Source organism: Lipotes vexillifer, unplaced genomic scaffold (genome assembly GCF_000442215.2).
Source record: "Lipotes vexillifer unplaced genomic scaffold, Lipotes_vexillifer_v1.1 scaffold591, whole genome shotgun sequence".
NCBI lineage: Eukaryota > Metazoa > Chordata > Mammalia > Artiodactyla > Lipotidae > Lipotes > Lipotes vexillifer.
Window position 1 is genome coordinate 699,312 of NW_006791954.1, and position 19,896 is coordinate 719,207.

Genomic DNA, 19,896 nt, shown 5'->3' on the forward strand with positions numbered 1-19,896 from the left:
CCTGGCTGGGACTAGTATCAGCTTGACATGCAGGGGGAACAGGGGCAGGCAGCTCCCTTTTTGCTGCTGCATCAATTCCTTGTGGCAGAGATTTGTGAGGGAGGACGGAGCAGCTATATCCTATCTTCCTTCAGCCCAGGGAAGGAGTGATGTGTGTAAGGGAGTTTACAGAGGGACAGACTCAGGGAGGAGGAGCTTGTGGCGGGGCAGACACCCTTAGAACCTGGATCTGAGGAGGCAGGAGAGGGAGGGCTCGAGTCGGAAGTCAAACTCCTGGTGCCGACTCTCTTCCGCTATCGTAGACTGTAGCATCATAGAACACGGCAGGGAAGGGACCTCAGGATTCATATACTAGCCAAACACAGCATTCTCCCCAAGTGGCTTGCTTTAGGTGACCCTATAGATGAAGAAGCTGGACTTCTGGCCTCTGGTGAGAGGCCGTGTGTGCATCTGCCCCAACTCTGAACTTGGGACAGCAATGGGTACTCACCAGTGGCCACAACTATGTCTAGGAGGCTGTCCTCCACAGTGATCTCTGCACAGGGAACAGCTGTGGCAGAGCGGTGCCAAGAAAGGGCACTGGCCTTAAATGACCTTGAAGACAGCCACAGGATGGCCCCCCCCCCTGCCGGCCGAACACGGCAGGGAAGGGACCTCAGGATTCATATACTAGCCAAACACAGCATTCTCCCCAAGTGGCTTGCTTTAGGTGACCCTATAGATGAAGAAGCTGGACTTCTGGCCTCTGGTGAGAGGCCGTGTGTGCATCTGCCCCAACTCTGAACTTGGGACAGCAATGGGTACTCACCAGTGGCCACAACTATGTCTAGGAGGCTGTCCTCCACAGTGATCTCTGCACAGGGAACAGCTGTGGCAGAGCGGTGCCAAGAAAGGGCACTGGCCTTAAATGCCCTTGAAGACAGCCACAGGATGGCCCCCCCCCTGCCGGCCCCCCCCACCATCCCCACAGGGCCAACCCTCAACCCAGGATCCCTGGCCCAGAGGAGCAGCTTCATTCAGAGCCATGGTATCTGTGAGCAGCTCTCCAGATTCTCAGCTTCTGCCCCTGCTTGTCCTGGTCAGTATCATGCCAGGACCTAGTGTCCCACAGATGGCACTCCACTCTGCAGGCCTGGCAGCCACGAGGGTCCCTCAACAACCTGCAGGAGAAGGGGTTGGCGGGAACAGGCTAGGCTTCTGCTAAACCCAGAAGACAGCCAGGAGAGCTCCACCTCGCCCAGATCTCTGCACCTCTCAGCCCCGATCCCCTCCCAGCCCTACTCTGCACCCCCCCTCCCCCGCCACTTCCCATCAGCTCAGGTGACAGGGCTCCAAATGCCAACTGTCCTCTGGTCTTTGGTCCCACCTCTAAGGGAACTGAGGTGTCCGTGGTTGTCCTGGAAACCAGGCACAAAATACAAAAGCCTCTCTCCCCAGGCTCTTCCCCTCCCTCCAAAGGAATTCTTGGGCAGCTCTGGGGGCCCAGGCCCCACGCCCCCACCCCACTTCCGCCTGGCTGTTATTCCGATTTTGACCCCAGGGGCCCAGCCAGGGGAGGATTTCAAAGCCTCAAAAAGCTCAAGCCTCTGGGTTGAGCTAACCCTACAGAAAGGTGAGGGTGGGGGACACTGTTGGCCAGGAATTCAGTCCGAGTAGCTGCACTCACACTTGCCTCAGTGACCTGGACAGGGGAGAGGATGGAGTCATGAAGCCTACTCCTCGTCCCACATTGCTTCTGACTCATGGGGCCAAGACAGACCGGCCAGAGCAGTGGGGCTGGGGCTGGGGCTGGACTTCATAGTTTTCCTGCCAGCCTGCAAATTAGAATTGCCTGAGGGACCTCTGAACCCACACCAGTGTTGGGTTGCCACCTCAGGGCAATTAACTCAGAGCCCTCAGTCTGGATCCCCATCCACTGGGCTAAGCTCAAAATGGTCACAGCAGGTGACTGGGACCTGGTGTAACAGGATGGGAGTGGCAGGGGCTGAAACAGAGGGCATGTCCCACCTAAGTTCCAAAAATAAGACCTTGGAAACAGTTGTGCTAGCCCAACAACAACTGCATAGCCACAGCCTGGGTTAAACCTGCTGGCTGGTCTGTGAATCCTTAGTCAGCGGAGTCTAAATGCTCTGATATTTACTGCCGGTGCCTGATATGCTAAACACAGTTATTAATTTTTTTAAATCGATCTAAAGGCTGATGTAAAAACAAAAAACTTTTGGAGAACCAGATTAGAACTTCAGATGTTCTATAAAATAGGAGCCAGAAAAAAGCAACCATCTCAGCCCTTGAACCCAAACAGTATTTCCTTGGAGTGCTTGCCGTTAGCTCCTTCCTCGTTACCTGCCTTAGGAGAGCAGGAGAATGTAGTGACAGAGTGGCGTGGAGTCCTCCTGCCTCCACCTGAAGGCTGCAGCCACCAACTAACAGCTTTGGCTTTGGGTTCATCATTTCAGTTTCCTGGTGTGCTAAAGGAAAATAATAAAATTGCCTGCCTCAAAGGGCTGTGAGGATTAAATGAGATACCCCACGCAAGGTCAGCACAGTGGCTGAACAAACCGAAACCCAAACGCTGCCACTGGTGGTCACGGGTGCCCTCTCCTGGCAACTTGAAAAACTTGACACATGGCAGCCTGGGCTGGAACTGAGCCCTTTGTTTCCCAAGCTGAGCTGACCGGGTCAGCGTGACTGGCTGATAGGGTGATTTTAAAGGTCTAAGAAACCTTCACCTTTGCTCCCACATTATGTAAGGTGTGAAGGACTGATACTGAGCCATGGCTGACAACAGCGGAAAAGTGGGAGGGGAGAAAGGGCTTGAGAAATGGAGGGAGGCTAGACAAACCTTTCCAACGTGGCCCTCCCAGGTCCTAAGGCAGCGGCTAGGAACCCGTGCCGCCACTGCTCCTGTTCGTAAATGGGGCAATAGTAACTACCAGGCCCTGGCTGGGACTGCCTCCGTTCTTGGGGCTGCCCCGTAACTCAGAACTGGGCAGGAAACAGTGAGGGCTTCTGGGATGGGCCCTGGTGACTCCAAAGACGGAGAAGCAAGCCTCTGCCTTGGCCTGGCAGCAAGGGAGGAAGTGCCGTGTCAGGACTCTGAAGAACTGTCTCCTGCTGGCCCACTGGGTGACAATGAGGAAGTCTCTGAGCCTCTCTGGGCCTGTTTACCCCTCAGAAAAAGAGGGATCTGGATTAGATGGGTTCTTGTGTCCCTTCTAGCTCTTTGATGAATTTTAAACTGTTCCCACGCTGGGGGAATGAGACCTCCACCTTCTGCCAAAGTACCAGCTAAGACTTTTAGGAGAAGAGGGCCCAACAGTGATGGCTCTCTGACACCCAGGAGGAAAAACACAGAAGCTCAGTTGAGAGAGAGAGAGAGAGATTTCTTCTGTTGCATATTTCAGACTTCACACTGAGCTTCAGGCACAATGCTACTCCAGGTTCTTCTGAGAGCCCTGGCAGGGTCTTCTTCCCATGCTGCTCATGAGGGCTCGCCCCAGGCCCTGCTTGCAGTTCTGGGTACCTGGGAGACTCCGCAATGGTCTCAGTAGGCCCTGGTGCCCTGCTTTCCCATCAAGGGGCAGGGGATGCTGGAAAGCCCTAGAGCCAACCCCACCCCCTCTTCTATGGTCCCCTGGCTATAAGAGGAGAGGCTGACCCATTAGATTCCAGCTCTGCAGTGCTCCCCTAAATCACCTGTTCTCCAGGCCTCAGAGCCTGGCATAGCACTTGGACCCCTGCAGAGCCTCAGCAGTTAGCAGCACAGGCCAAGGCTGGGGGATGAGGCCCTGGAGAGTGAGGCCGGCCCAGCCTCCTCCAGAGCAGCAGCAGATGGGCTCGTCAGGCCCCTGCTCCCCAGAGCCATGGCCCACTTCCTGGGGCTGCTCTGAGCCCTATTGCACATCTTTTGTTTCCAGTTCATCCCCCCACTACCCATTTTTCTTAAAAAAAAAAAAAAAAAAAAAAATTAGAGGGGAAGGTGAGGAAGAGTGGGCTGTGGAAGCTGGAGCCCTTCACCCCATGTTCCTGCCAGCATCCTGGTCCCCAGCAGAGCCATTTGCGGTGGTAAATACTAAGCCCACCTTCCCTGCTGTCTACAGTTCTTGATGGCTGACACGGGTCTACTGCCTGGGCCTCTGGTTCTTGCATATGAAGGGGACATCCCTCCATTGTCTGTAAGGTGCAATTCCCCGGGCAATTTTTTCTCAAAAAAAAAAAAAAAAAAAAAATTAGAGGGGAAGGTGAGGAAGAGTGGGCTGTGGAAGCTGGAGCCCTTCACCCCATGTTCCTGCCAGCATCCTGGTCCCCAGCAGAGCCATTTGCGGTGGTAAATACTAAGCCCACCTTCCCTGCTGTCTACAGTTCTTGATGGCTGACACGGGTCTACTGCCTGGGCCTCTGGTTCTTGCATATGAAGGGGACATCCCTCCATTGTCTGTAAGGTGCAATTCCCCGGGTCCTCCGGAGGCGCTGGCCCCTGCTACCTGAGTCGTCCATCTGCTTTGACAGGCCCCAGCTCTGATTTGGGGTCGGGGAACAGAGAGCTCCAGCTGGTCAGTCTGCAGAGCTCCAGGGAGGAACAGGTAGAGGGGCCCATGGCACACAGTCCGGCCACAGACCAGAAGCCACCTAGTTCCCCATCTGTCCAGGCCTCCAGCGCAGGGCCCGTGAGCTCCGCATGCAGCCGGGCAGCCTCCTCTGCGGGCTCTGGCTGAGGCAGGTTCAGGATGCCGCTGAGTCCCTGGAAACTCTGCTCCATATACTCGTTGTGGGGTGGCCCAGCGTGCAGCCAGCTGGCATCGTCTGGGGGTATACAGCAGGAGTAAGCATGCCCCGCCCAAATGATTCCATGAAGGCCAGACCCTGGGAGTCGGGTCTGGGCACCCCAGTTCCTGTCCCACCTCTACCACTGAGTTGCATCTTGCTGAGTGACTTTGGGCTAATCCACAGAATTTTCTGTGCCTGTAAAACTTAGTTTTAGAAAATCAAGACAGTAATCCCTGAATTCCTGACTTGAGGGTTAAATAAAACAGTGGGTTCAAGGCACCTTAGAAAGTAAGGTTACTTTCTGGTAATGGTCTGGTTTGTGTCACCCATGCCCCTTCTCAACCACCTCTAGTGGTTCCCAGAGCCCTCAGAAGCCTAGTACTCAGGCCCTCCTGCTGTGGCGCCCTGCTTACTTTGCCAGCCTTCCTTCCCACCACCCCCTGGCATCCTACTCCCCTCCACCCTCTGTTCCCCTCACGCACCAGACACCTGCTAACTTTGTTCCCTCAGTTTAGAATACCCTTCTCTGTCTATTAAAATCCAGCTCCTTCAAGGCTTAGCTCCAATGCCCTCCTGCTGTCAAGCTTGCCTCCCCTGCCCCGTCTCCTCCATCAGGCTATGAGTCCTAGGAGAACAAGGGCGCAGCCTGCCTGTTCTGATCCGCCTCAGCCGCTGCCCCACCCCAGCACCCCGTCCTCCTCCGGGTTACCTCTGCTCTGACCCACCTTCTCTGTGATAGGATGTGGCTGGAAGAAGGAAACATCTACCTACTTATTGAGCGCCTACTGTATACCAGCCACTTTTACCCACATATTCATTCCTAATATCTCCCAGGGGGTAGTTACTTGTATTAGGGCCCCCTTGAGGGAACCTGCAGCCTATGCCTGTGTTCAGAGTCTGCTCTCTTATCCTTAGCCAAGTGGGTGGAGGGCCATGTGACCCTGCCCACCTGGCTACCAATGGACTGGGAGGATGGCCAATCAGATTTGCTGTCCTAAGGATGTGGAACTTGTAGACCAAGAGGCCCTGGTCAGTCTCTGCTGCACTGAGAGGCCATGTATCAATATACTGAGAAACCAGAGCCTGAGGCTGATACACAGAGCACAGGATGAGGGACAAGGTGGCCCCAGAGAGACAGAAAGCACCTCTGGGTCCCAGTGGGACCTGAGTCGTTTCCTAGGTTCCGTGGGGGAGAGCCCTGCATTTTCCCAATAATTTCCCCCTTTCCACTGGAGCTAGTTTGAGTGGATCTGTGTTCCATGCACCCAGGAGGTCTCTAACAGTTGTATTACTCTTACTTTACATGTAATAAGACTGAGGCTCAGGAAGGCCAAGTAATTTGCCAAGGATAAAAGCCCAATTAAAATGTCAGAACTGTGTTCTAGAGCCAAGTCTGCCTCCGAAGCACCATACCATAGTGCAAGGCCCTGGGATGCTTACGGATGAATGATCAAGGCCACAACATGTCCCCTTCCCCTACTCTGATGGTCAGCTTCTTGGGGTCACCTGTCTGGCAAATCCTATTTGGCCTGGCTCCTGGGCATCATTTGGGAACTAGATCCTTACCTTTCCTGAGAGGTAGTTTGCGGTTGAAGGTCAAGGGCAGCACGAGGAAGCGGGTCTCACCCAGGGGTTCCCAGAACTGAAGCAGTCGAACAGTCCAGGCCCCTGGCCGCAGGGGCCGGCTCAGTGGGGGCTTGTACTGCGTGACCTCGGTTTCCGCGTCTACCACGATGTCGTAAGATGTAGCCACCACATAGGTGGGATCGATCCACACCACAGTGGCTGTGAGGTTGGGGCCTCGGGCCCAGCGCTGCATGGCCACAGGCTCGTCCAGCGGCCCCAGCAACCCCCCAAAATTCCGGAAAAGACGCTCTTTGGGGTCCCACTCGGTGCCAACCTGCAGGAAAGGAAGCAGCTGGGCAGGAGCCGGGGTAAAGTCCTCTCTACCTGCTGCTACCTCTAATTCCTGTGTGACCTCAGGCCAGCCACTGTCTCTTTCTGGTCCAGTTTCCCTATCTGCAAAACGATGGGCTCAGACTAGGATTTCTTTACTAAGCTCAGATTCATTCTAGGCTCCTGTTCTGACCTGCTCTGAAGTTCTGGGGGCAGTAAGGCAGAGATGAGGCTCGAAGCCCTGCCCAGAGACCACCCCCACGCTAAGGAGACACACAAAAGCCTAATCTTCTGGCCCGACTGGAATGTCCAAGTCCCTTTAGCAGAAAATCCCTGGAGTTTAGAAGACTGGGCTTGCATTGTAGTGGAACCAAAGCCCCTCCCTGCTGACTGCATGTCCTCTGTGCATCCCAAGGCTGCCATCACTGGGAAAGAAGACCCGTGAATCCATTTCTGAAAGGCCTAACCCAGTCCTTAGCCCTCCCCTAGTGTCTGTCCCTCTCTCCCCACTACCCCGAGTCTTGCTGGGGGACAGGAGAAAGCAAGGGGAGGACCTGTCCCACCTCCAAACTCTGGAGCCGGCTGGCCTGGTCACTGCGCCCCAACAGCTTCAGCGACCCCTGGGGCATCAGCCACATCTCAAGCGTCTCTGCCGGCCCCTGGGCTGAGGGCTGCACCGTCTGCGTCACCAAGTAGCCCTGGAAATGGTCGTCATAGAAATACAGGTGCACGCTGGACGGCAAGCCCCTGGGCTCAAACCTAAGAAGGTTCCAGCAGGGAGAAAGGGAGATGCCATCAGCACACCTGGCTTGGCCTGGAGTCCCAGGGAGGGGGCTCTGGGGTGTCCCGTCCCCAGGTGCTTTCTTTGCCCCAGATCTCATACCCACAGATCCCATGTGCCTGGCTTTTGCCGCCTTTGTTTTGTTTGCATTTTTCCCTGCCTCAGACTGGGGGCTCCCTGGCGGCAGGGGCTGTCTCTTTCTGATTGGCCTCCTCGTAGGGCACTACACACTGGGGGTCTGCAAAACGTCAGAAGGAGGTCTCACCTGCAGAGTGGGTTGGCCAGTGGGGACGCAGCGGTGGCGGCGTGGCGCAGGCTGAGGCGGGCGAAAGCGGTGTAAGCAGTGAGCATGACATCACTGAGCCCACTGGGGCCATCGGCCACGTCATAGGTGTTCTCCCAGTAGGCCTTGAGGGCTGGAGTGCCAGGGGGGTAGCTGCCATATAGGTGGAAGTCCAGGATTTCCAGCACCTCCTGGTTCACAGTCGACTCAAACTTCCGGGCGAAGAAGGTGGGTCTGGAGACTTGCTGGAGCGAGAGAGGCAAGGAGGGTGAAGGGGTCTGGAGGTCCCAGAGAGCACAGCAGGGGCGGCGCCCTTCCCGGCACTGCCTGGAGACCAGCCTCCCAGGGCCTTTCCTGCTGCCAGTGTAGCCCCCGACCCCTGAGGGCTGCTCCCAGCGAGGGGCCCCCAGGTTCTCTGGTTGGACCACCTTGGATCATTTCTGACTGGAGAGCACCTGGCGAAAGCTGGGGTGAGGCCCTATCAAGGGGCAGAGATTAGGGGTCATAGGGAAGCACCTGCAGCCGTAGGAAGTCCTGCGGCTTGAAGTCGTTGGGGGAGCAGCCGCACCAGTCCACGATGTGCTTGTACTGGCATTTGCAGCCCAGCTTGCGGTTCCAGTTGGTGACCCGCAGGTTGTTGTCCACGAGGCTCTCGCAGGCTGGGCTGTTCTCCAGCACCGTGTGGAAGAAGGACTGCGGGTGACAGGGCAGGGCGGAGGGTGAGCGGGGCACCCACAGCGCACCCTCTTAGCCTGGGCGCGGGCCCGGCCACCCACCTCGGCTGGGAGCAGCGTGTACGTGTAGAACTGACGTAGCTGGGCCACGAGTGGGTCGTCCGTGTGCACCACATACTCCACAAAGCTGCGCGTTAGCACGAACCAGTCAGAGCCGCCATCCACCACGATGCCCGCCGGGATCTGCCGCTCGCCCAGACGCCACATGTGCGAATCGCACTCATGGAAGAGCCGGTCCAGGCCCTGTTTCTTGATGAACCTGTGGGAGGCAGATGGGCCCGCGGCTGAGGGTTTTGCAGGGTGGGGTCCAGGCTCTCATCCTTCCAGGAACTAGCGCTCCTTAATCTGTGATTGGTTTGGAGGTTTTACAACCCAAGGCTGGGGCCGCAGAGCCCCCCCGTGTGGGAGGGCTTGTGCCAAGACCCCAGGACCAGGACCTCCTCCCCCGGCCCCTCACCTGGAGTTGTCCCGGCCATGCGACTTGAGGAAATTCTTGTCCCGGTTCTTGGACAGGAAAGCTACCAGCTCCTCGTTGGTCCTGGAGAGGAAATGGGATGTGGGGAGCGTGTGTGAGAGTGGCTCAGTCACTCCTTGGCCCCCTCCTTTCTCACTGAGAGTCGTCCTGACCAAGTGACCTACTCTAGGTTGACGCTCCGGGGTGGTGGGCATCTGAGGCCCCTGAGGAAGACCACCCCGTCCTTCTTCCACCCCTTGCTGTCTGACCCATGACCCCCAGTACAGACCTCTGGCTCCTCCTCCTCCCCACCTCTTGTCACCCTCGATCCTCACATCATCTTTCACCAGCTCCTCCCCTAAAACACTGCTGGGGCCAAGGGACCATGTCTGAGCTATGCAGATCCCAGAATGAGGCTTGCGGGAGGGAAGGAGTCCATCAGGACCCTTGCACCCCGAGTGCCACGACGTGCCCCCCTCCCATCTGTAGGGCTCATAGCACCACCCCACACCTGGTCGGGTAGTCAGTGGCACTGAGGTTGATGAAGAAGTCCCAGGCCCAGTCGGGCGCCTCCAGCAGGTCCTGCATGCTCCGCAGATACATCCTCAGCAGGCTGGCCCCGCCCCAGATGGTGACCATGCGCCAGGGCGTCACCCGCACGTTATCATACTGCCGGGCCAGCTCTACCACCTCTCGGTGCAGGTAGTTGGAGCGCTGTGGGAAGTGGGGAGGTGGCGGTGGAAACTCAGCAGTGGGAGATGGACCCCCAGCATAACAGCCTTCTCACTCCTCCCCGCCCCAGAGCAGAGTACAAGTGTCGCAGAATGGAGAGAGCACGGGCCAGGGCTCCAGCTCTGAAGCAGCCATGTCACCTGGTGCTGGCTGCTCCCCCATTCCCTGTTCCCCTACCTCTGGGCCACCCGAGCAGGCCAGAGACACTGTCCGTCTATGACCTCGTGAGTGTCTGCTCTACTTACGCAGATGCCCTTGGCCTCCCCGGCCACAGTGGGTACCTTGTCCACGTGGATATAGAAGAAGTGCTGCTCGTGGTAGACAGCCTTGACGAGGCGCCTCAGCTGGCGGACGGCGCGGCCGTGGACCACCAGCATGTAGGCGATTCGTACCGGGGCGCCGTCCGCCGGCTGCTGGGCCCGAACGTCGCCCCACTGGGTGCCGGGGCTCATCTTCCCTGAGAGTAGAGAACAGGGGCATCGGTGAGGTCTGGCCCCAGGTCACAGGGTGGAGACAAGACGGGAAGAGGGGGCTGCCTGCCTTCCAAAGGAGGAACCCTGCACTTAGAGCCCACTGCTCCTAGGCCCCAGCTCCACCTCTGCACTTAGTGCACTCATCACCCAATTTGGGCAGCAAGGGGAGCCCCTCTGAGCTTTCATCCCTGAGAGATGGAGGTGAGGATCCCTGCCGTGCCCCCTCCCGGGCTGCCACCTCTCTGCCCGTGCCTGTCTCTTACCAGCCCGCTGGCAGTGCCGGGGCACAGCCTTGGGCATGAGGCTCCCGGCCTGGTGCAGGCACACCACGTTGGCAATCTCCTGTTGGCACTGCTTGGAGCTGGCCCGGGCCAGTGCAGACAGAGCATCCTTGCCCACGATCTCGCACTTGGGCGTGAAGGTGTTGTCTGTGGGCGGGGGGGCGCCCTCCACACTCCCTGTGTCTCCATGCGGGAAGCCAGCCGCCCCAGCCAGCGCCTCCCCGGCCGCTGCCCCACTCAGGTTCTGGCGGCCTGGGGCCTCTGGGGGCGGGGTGGGGGGCATCCGCCGGCTGGTTCTGTGCCGGCTGGTTACTGCCCGTACCACCTTGGCCACGGGCATGCCGGGGCTCTCAGCACGGCCCCGCCAGCGCCCATGCTTTCTGCCCGCGCCGCCCCGCCGCCCAGCTGAACTGTCTGTGTCCTTGGAGCCCTCACCGGGGTCTAGCGGCCGTGGCTTCTTCTGCCTTCCTTTCTGTAAAAGATCGGCGGACACAGGTCACTGGGACAGTCACTCCCCTCCAGCTCCCTCAGCTTCCTGCTGGGCCTCAGGCCTGGAAGCCCCTGCCACCCTTGATCCAGAAAAGTACTGTTTGCCCGAGGACTCTGCACAAAGAGCACGTCTGCTGAGAGGCCTCCCTGACCAGCCAGCGGAGGAAATGTCGCCCTCCCTGAAGGTACCGTCGCACCCACGTCCCCACGATCACACAGAGCACAGGGCACTGAATCTCTTTTGTGCTTTGGATTCAGATACCACTTTCTTTTTCAGCAACTATGAAAACGAATATCCACATATATCATAAGAGAAACATGCAAAGACCCTGCAGACAAGAGTGTCCACCTAGCACTCCCACCCGGGCCAGACTAGGAAGAGACGGTGCTCTTCAGAAGGAAAGCATTCTACTGACTACAATATTTCCGCGTGGGAGTGCTGAGGCCACAACAGAGCAAAGGGGTCTTGCCTGGTGGGGAGGACAGAGGTGAAATCTGAGACCCCATTACTGGTCAGGTTCTCTGGGAAGCAGAGACCAAGAGAGAGTCAGGGTGCAAGGGATTCACTGGGGGGTGGGGGGGTCACACTCTGGAAGATGAGGAAGCAGGAGCAGGAAGCAGCAGGGAGAGCCTTCAGATAGCCAAGCCGGCCTGACACCTGTGCAAAGAGGGGGAAGGAAGAGCTTCAGACGACAGCTCGGCTTGGAGAGGGCCTCGACCACCTAGTGGGAAGCTCCAGGGCAAAGACAGCCTAGAGATGGGAGCCACGGTACCACTGCTGGGGGCGGCCCAGGAGGTGCCTGGCCATGGCCGGACGGCTGAAGCAGAGCCTGAGGCACCTGCAGCTGCAGGCTGGCAACTCACTGCTCCTTGTGGCAGGGTCTCTCTCGAAGGGAAAGCTGAATGCTGCGCCTCAATATCTCCACCCCTGCTTCCTGGCTCCTACAGCCTCTTCTCAAACCCAGGCACTTCCCTAATGGTCCGGTCACACTCGAAAGTGTGTATACCCACCCTCTTCCCAGCTCTCCCTGTCCCCCTTTTGTGACGCACCCCCCCCCCAACTTCCCTGCCTGACCAAATCCCATCCATCCTTCCAAGATCCAGCCCTGAGTCTCCTTGTGTGAAGCCATCCCGTCTGCCCCAGGGTGGGACGTTCTACCCAACCAACTCCTTGGGGAGAGGCTGTCATTTCAGCCCCATTACCCCAGTGCCCGGCGGAGTAGCTGGCACATAGGATGTCTGGTTGGTGTCAGGTGGATGAAACACGGAAAGGATGGAGGAGTGAAAGGCACTGTGTGACTACTGTGAAGTCACCAGAGCTCCCTGCCCAGCTCTGCCACTCCCCACAGTTACCTACCTTCTCTGAGCAGGTTCCCTCAGCCTTAAAATACAGGATGGAAGCGTGAGTGTCCAATGAGATAGAGCATGAGATAGTGCAGCTAGAAAGGTGGCGCCACCAGCTGTCCCCTTCCTCTCTCAACACTCTCTGTTCAAGTCCTCTTCTGGCCTGGCCTTCCAGCAAGCAGCATGACTCACTGGACCACAGCCTCTGAAGCACCCCACTCCCTCTGCTTCCAGGATGCCCTCCTGGTGTTTCCCTGGTGTGGCCTCCGTGGCCACTCCTTATCAGTCTTCTTGGCCGACCCTTCCTTATCTCCCAAGGCCACCCTGGGGCCTTGCCTTGTCCTAGGTCCCCAGGTGACCTCATTCAGTCTCCTAACTCCATCCACTCCCAGATTTCTCTCTCTGCTCTGCAGCGCTCCCTTGAACCTTCAAATGTCTAACTGTCGGCCTCCTTGATGCCTCCCTCGGGAGCTTGATAGACCTGTCAACCCACAAATCCAAAAGCGAACTTCTGATCTTGCCCCAGTAGCCTCCTCCTTCAGTCTTCCCCGTATCAGTTAATGACCTCTCCATCCGTCAAGTCTCTCAGGCCGAAAACTTAGGGGCGTCACTTCGACTCTTGTTTCCCTCACACTCCATCATCATTACCTCCTCTTGGGGCTCCCTTCAAAGTATATCCAGAATTTGACCGCTTCTCACTGCCTCCATCATTACCACCCCTGCCTGGAAGCCCCCTGCTCTTACTCTGGTTTCCCATAGTCCACTCTCATCACAGCAGCCAGTGTTTCCTTTAAAACCGGTCCCGTGTCCCCACTCCTCTGCGTGAAACCACCCATGGTTCCCCCTCTGACAAAGCCCGTGAACCTACAAAGGCTATGCGAGCTGTGTCTGGCTCCCCCACCTCTGCTCCACCCTTCCTGACCTCACCCACCACCCTCTCATGCTCACTGTCCTCCAGCCCTGATGGCCTTCTCAGCGTCCCTCCGTCCCGCCTGGCATTCACTGTCCCCTGTGCCGGAATGCTCTCCCCTAGATGTCCCCACAGCCCCTGCCTCCAATTCCTTGCTCAGGTGGCATCTTCTCAGGAAGGCCACCCTGTCCACAGTATTTAAAACTCCAGCTCTCTTGGGCTTCCCTGGTGGCGCAGTGGTTGAGAGTCCGCCTGCTGATGAAGGGGACACGGGTTTGTGCCCCGGTCCGGGAGGAACCCACATGCCACGGAGCGGCTGGGCCCGTGAGCCATGGCGGCTGAGCCTGCGCGTCCGGAGCCTGTGCTCCGCAACGGGAGAGGCCACAGCAGTGAGAGGCCCGCGTACCGCAAAAAAAAACAAAAAACCTCCAGCTCTCCCTCAGCCTTCACTTTGTTTCTCCCATAGCACTTATTACCTTCTCTCATCCTATAATGTATTTATATGTATAAATGTATATTGTGTTATTCCATGTCTCTCCCCTTATAAGAATGTAATGTCCATGAGGACAAAGCTTTTTGTTGTTTTGTTCAGATGTATTCCTAGAGCCCAGAAGAATGTCTGGCAATGGGAGACACGATATATATATATATATATATGTATATTTTCTTTTGAAAAAATTTTTGGCCGCGCCGTGCAGCTTGTGGGATCCTAGCTCCCCTACCAGGGATCAAACCCGTGCCCTCAGCACTGGAAGTGCAGAGTCCTAACCACTGGACCACCAGGGAATTCCCTCAATAAATATTTGTTGAATGAATGCATTTATGAATGAGTGAATGAATGAAAAGCTCTTGGCATAGGCTCAGCATTCAGTAAATGCTGTCATCCTTACTATTATTATTAATGGAAGGAGAATAGGAAAGAGTCAAACGTGAACTTAGGAGAGAAGCAAAGGCCTTCAGACACTTTGGACCATCGGTTTGGGTTTTCCCTGTCCCTCCCCTCCCTAGGACCTCCCTCTCCTCCTCTGTCAGAGCACGGCAAGTGCCTTAGGGCCAGGGCCCCACCCCTACCATAGCACCCCAGCCTTCTGTGCCTGGCACCCAACCAGCCCCCTTGGGAGGTGCCCAGTGAGAGCCAGGGATGTCTATCTCCACCTGAGAAGAGATATCTGCAAAGGGGAGGGCAGGTGGGGGGTAGGCAGCAGATCCCAATCTGTTACCCACATTGGGGAGGGCACCCTGGACTGGAAAGCCCTCAGGAAGGGTGGCTGCAGCCCCGCTGAACTGAGCATACATCAACCTGGTGATGTCGGACCTGGCCACACAGCGGGCAGAGGAAGACATTCTCGAGCTTAGGTGGGTGGAGATGGCAGAGGAGCTGTGGGCTCTCAAGATGCAAGTCGGTATCAGCGAGTGAGGAAGCTGGTCAGGGCGACAGGGCACAGGGCCAGGCTCGCTGTGGTGGGGGATGGGATGTGGGAGGAGACGGGCATGTTGGCGCCCTGCACTGCAGCAGGGAGCTGGCTGACCCTGAGAAGGACAATCCCAGAGGGGGCTGGGAGACCAGAAGGCCGCAGTGAGAACTGGGAGGGGGGCTCCTGGTGGGCAGCCAGCCCCCGCCACATATAAACACCCCAAGAATGTTTATATGTGCAGCAGCAGGGCCCATATCTGTGCCCCTAGAGGAGCTGCCCCCAGTCGCCCCTGAGGTCAGAGTCCCCTCTAATTACTGAGGATGGGGACTGGCCCTGAGACACCTGCCTGGAGGCAGTCTGGCCTCCGAGGCCCCCTCTCCCCACTGAGGAGGAATTCAAAGTCCTCTGACATTCCCTGACTCTGCAGCTTCTCCTTGGAATCCTGCTCTGGGCCATGGAGACAGAGAATACAGCAATGCTTATCCCACACCCCACCACCTTGGACTTCACAGAGCGTTTAAAGTAAGCGGTGAGGGACGGAGCTGCGAGCTGGAGCGCGGAGTGTGAGTGAGGGAGCAGAGCCGTCTGCCCGCCCGCCGCCGCCGCCGCCTCCCCTCCAAAGAGAACAGCAAGAAGCAACTGAACATATTGATGACGTACCAAATGAAATAGACGTAACGAACAAGCCAGTGAGGAGATTTTGGACGTAGAACAGAAATATAACAAACTCCGCCAACCATTTTTTCAGAAGAGGTCGGAATTGATCGCCAAAATCCCAAATTTGGGGGTAACAACATTTGTCAACCACCCACAAGTGTCTGCACTGCTCGGGGAGGAGGATGAAGAGGCGCTGCATTATTTGACAAGAGTCGAAGTGACAGAATTTGAAGATATTAAATCAGGTTACAGAATAGGTTTTTATTTTGATGAAAACCCTTTCTTTGAAAATAAAGTTCTCTCCAAAGAATTGCATCTGAACGAGAGTGGTGATCCATCTTCAAAGTCCACTGAAATCAAATGGAAATCCGGAAAGGTGCAGATGAGTTAGGAGAGGTCATCAAAGATGATACTTGGCCAAATCCATTACAGTACTACTTGGCTCCGGACACGGATGACGAGGAAGGGGAAGGAGATGATGATGATGATGATGATGATGATGATGCTGCTGCTGCTGCTGCTGCTGCTGCTGCTGCTGCTGCTGCTGCTGCTGCTGCTGATGATGATGATGATGACGATGATGATGAGGGGGAGGGAGGAGAGGAAGATGAAGGAGAAGACGACTCGTGGAACACTGGTGGATGCCGGCCCTTCCTTTTTAAATTTTCTCCAGTCCCTGGGAGCAAGTTGCAGTCTTTTTTTTTTTTCTTTCTCCTTCTCCTCTTGTGCTCAGTTGCCCTGTTTCTGAGGTCTCTTTTCTCCTTTATACCATGGCTCACAACTTATTTTGGGGGGAAATACCTTGAGCAGAATTCGGTGGGAAAAGAATCTCTACCCCTTTCTGTTCCAAATTCATTTTTATCCCTTCCTGTCTCAACAAAAACTTTATGGAATCAACACCACCATGCTCTGTGGGAAAAAAGAAAAACCTTCTGCTCCCTTAGCTCTGCTGGAAGCTGGAGGGTGCTAGGCCCCTGTGTAGTAGTGCATAGAATTCTAGCTTTTTTCCTCCTTTCTCTGTATATTGGGCTCAGAGATTACACTGTGTCTCTATGTTAATTTGGACAGTTAGCATTTACCAGCATGTATCTGTCTACTTTCTCTTGTTTAAAAAAAGAAAAAAAAAAACTTTAAAAAATGGGGTTATAGAATGTCAGCAAAGAATGGGTCTGAGATGTTTGGGTGCGTTAAGTGGGCATTTTGACAGCATGGCTTCTCCTTTGGCACGTTTAATTGTGATGTTTAACGGACATCCTTGCAGTTTAAGATGACACTTGAAAAATAAAATTCTCTCCTAATGATGACTTGAGCCCTGCCACTGGATGGGAGAATCAGCAGAACCTGTAGGATCTTATTTGCAATTGACATTCTCTATTGTAATTTTGTTCCTGTTTATTTTTAAATTTTTCTTTTTGTTTCACTGGAAAGGAAAGATGATGCTCAGTTTTAAACGTTAAAAGTGTACAAGTTGCGGGCTTCCCTGGCGGCGCAGTGGTTGAGAATCTGCCTGCGAATGCAGGGGACACGGGTTCGAGCCCTGGTCTGGGAAGATCCCACATGCCGCGGAGCAACTGCGCCCGTGAGCCACAACTACTGAGCCTGCGCGTCTGGAGCCTGTGGTCCGCAACAAGAGAGGCCGCGATAGTGAGAGGGCCGCACACCGCGATGAAGAGTGGCCCCCGCTTGCTGCAACTAGAGAAAGCCCTCGCACAGAAACGAAGACCCAACACAGCCGAAAATAAATAAATTAATTTTTTTAAAAAGTGTACAAGTTGCTTTGTTACAATAAAACTAAATGTGTACATAAAGTAAGCGGCGAGACAATGTTTGTAAAAGCTTTGAAAACCATAAAATGGCTCTTTGGATGTTAATGGCCATCTCTGGTCTCCAGTCTAGCCCACACAGATGGGCAGAGTGTGCCTCTTAAATGCACATCTCACCCATCGCTGCTTAGACCCCTTTAGTTTAGAGCCACTTAGAATAAAACCCCAGCCGCTCACTGCGGGCTCTAGGATGTGCCCTGGACTAACTCTTGAACCTTGTTCCAGGGATCGCACCACACCCTCCTTTCCATTCCTTGAAGGCGCCCAGCTAAGCCCATTCTCCTCAGGGCCTTCTGCCTGAACTCTGCCTACCTCTTCCCCAGGCTGGGTCTTTCAACTCACAGGCCAATTCCTGCAGAAGCCTTCCCCAACCACCTATCTAAACCAGCCCTCTTGTTACTGAGTTTCCTTTTCACTGTCAGCCTCTCCCTGTCTGCCCACGAGGGCTGAGACCTCGTCTGTTATATTTATTTCTGTATCCCCAGTATTAGCACAGTGCCTGGTATGAAGGAGGACTTAATAAATATTTGTTGAATGACTGACTGACTGAATGAATGAATGAATCCCTGTTACCACTGTGCAGTATTGAAATAATAACAAGAGTTATTTACTGATGATTTAGCAAATAATCATCAAATACTTCACAGGCATCACCCAACGACAGAGGTGCTATCATTGCCCCCATCCTTGGGGCGCGGAAACTGATGAGGATGCAAAAGAGGTGAGGCGATTTGCCAGTTGGTCACACCACTTACCAGTAGCAGTGCTGGAAGAGGACACAGGACGGTGAAGTGGCATGGTCCAACTGAGGTGGCTGCTGAAGGGGTCCAAGCCCCAAGGGCTGCTTGGACTACACAGCCTTTAGGTCATCAAGGATCTTTTTCCCATTCTAGTCCAGGGATTCCCCTATCAGGTTCTGCTAGGAAGCTGGAGGAGGAGGTGGGGAGGCAGGATCCCAAGCACTCTGCTGCACCAGTTTTCCACCCCAGGCTGGAGGCAGGGCAGCAGGGACCTTGAGGCCTGGACAATCTCTCATCCCATCCAGAGATTTGTCTCTGGGAAGCCTCTGATGCTTTGCCATGCCCCTCGCCAGAGTGCTCACTGGCCTCTGCTCACATATTCCAGGGTCAGAGGGTCCCTAACTCCTTGGCAGCCCTTTCCATCTTAGAATGTCTCATCTGCCCAAAAAATCTTCATACACTCTCTTCCCCTTCCTGCTACTTACTGGACCACAAAGAACAAGCTCACGCCCTTCGGATGCCACAGAGCCAGCCTCCCCCAACCCCAACCTCAGCTCCTTTTGGAGTTATGGTCTCATGTGACTCTGTCCCAGCTCCCGTCACCATCCTAGTCTCTTGGTTCTCCCCCCAAAAAAAGGCGAAAGCAGCAATTCTCCCAGTCTCCACACCAGGCCTTCCAGACTGCCCACATGCAGGAAGGGGAAGAGGACATCAGGGCTCCCTTGGCCTTCGCCCTGCCAGGTGGAGAGGCCCAAGAGGACGGGGCAAGCAGAGTGTCTGACTCAGAGCCCTAGAGGCACGAGAACCAAGGGGTGGGGGCAGGGAAGCCCTGTCATCTGGCCCACAGCGAAGGGCCAGGGTTTGGCCTATCCTCTCCAACCTCCCAGGATGGTCTCAGAAACCACTGGACCCTCCTGACCACACTGGGGAAGGCATGTCTGGGCCTCCAGCTGAAACCACATCAGCCAACAGTGAGTGAGACCCTCAGAGCAAGGACCCGGGGAATAAGCAAGATGGGGTTTGCCCCTGCTCCAGGGCCTGGGGTTCTGCTAAACCAGCTGCTGCTGTCCCCATTCCCTTAGAGTCAGAGGGGGCGAGTCCCCAATTCCCTAATGTCCTAGGGCCCCCTCAGCAGCTCAATTCCCCTGCCATCCTCTCCTGAAGACCCATGCAGGTTCCTCAGACCCTTGGCTGAGGAAGCCACGTCTCAGGCACACTCGAGTTCTCTCCCTCGGGGTCACTGTCCCTCTCCTCAGCTGCCACACTGAGTTCCACCCCCAGGCTCCACTTCCTCACTGGCTGCTGCCCCTGACGGGCGGGCTGGGCGCGGTTGCTCGGGGTCCCTCGGCCCCAGTCCTCCGCCCACGGCGCGCACACTCCCGCCCCCTCCCAACTTCAGAAAGTTTGGCCTGGGGTTCCCCACCTCCGAGCAGGCTCGGGCCCAGCGCCGCCTCCCGGCCCCGCTCCCCCCGCACCCGCGCCTGACCTTCACTGCTCCCCGGGGTGCAGACCACCCCACCACGACCTCCTCCTCCCGCCCCGGGCCCCTGCCGGCCCGCGGCCCGGTCCTCCGGGTCGCGCACAGCCCCCGCACGTAGGCCCCCGGGCCCGCCTGTGAACCGGGACACAGGGGTCCGAGGCCCCGAGCCAGGCGGCCGCCCGCGCGCGACACGCAAACGGCCAGTGCCCCACTTCCCCGGCCGGGGCCGCCCGCATCCCCGCCAGGACCCCGCGCGCCCCCGCGCCCGGCCTGCCCGCCTGCCCGCCCGGCCGTCGGAGCACCTCGCCCGGCTCGTCGTCCTCCAGGACGCTGAAGCTCCACACCACCAGGCCCTGCAGCAGCAGAATGGCCAGCGCCGTGGCAATCGCCAGCTTGTAGCGCCGCACAAGCTTCTGCACCCGCACGCTCGCCACCATCTTTCTTCCCGGGACGAGGGGCGCGCGCCCAGCCCTGCAACCCGGCCGCGGGCGCGCGCACGGGCGCGGGCAGAGACGGCTTCCCCCAAGGGAGGAGAGCCTGGCGCGCGCCGGGGCGGGGCGGGGGGCGGGGCCCGCAGGCCCGAAACGCCGCGCCCGGTGGGCCAGGGGCGGAGCCTGGGCCTACAGAGCTGTTGGTT

At 56.6% G+C, this 19,896-nt stretch overlaps 1 protein-coding gene across 1 annotated transcript; it reads right to left on the reverse strand.

Annotated features, from left to right (window-relative positions):
- Positions 1 to 4,480: 4,480 nt before the first annotated feature.
- XYLT2 (xylosyltransferase 2) lies at positions 4,481 to 19,696 on the reverse strand. The gene is made up of 11 exons (XM_007465063.1): positions 19,562 to 19,696; positions 10,384 to 10,873; positions 9,929 to 10,104; positions 9,427 to 9,629; positions 8,919 to 8,999; positions 8,504 to 8,720; positions 8,244 to 8,420; positions 7,710 to 7,972; positions 7,227 to 7,422; positions 6,334 to 6,667; positions 4,481 to 4,803 (listed from the first exon to the last, which is right to left on the reverse strand). Exons 1-11 carry the CDS (start codon positions 19,694 to 19,696, stop codon positions 4,481 to 4,483), a joined length of 2,595 nt encoding a protein of 864 aa, XP_007465125.1.
- Between the last annotated feature and the right edge of the window lie 200 nt (positions 19,697 to 19,896).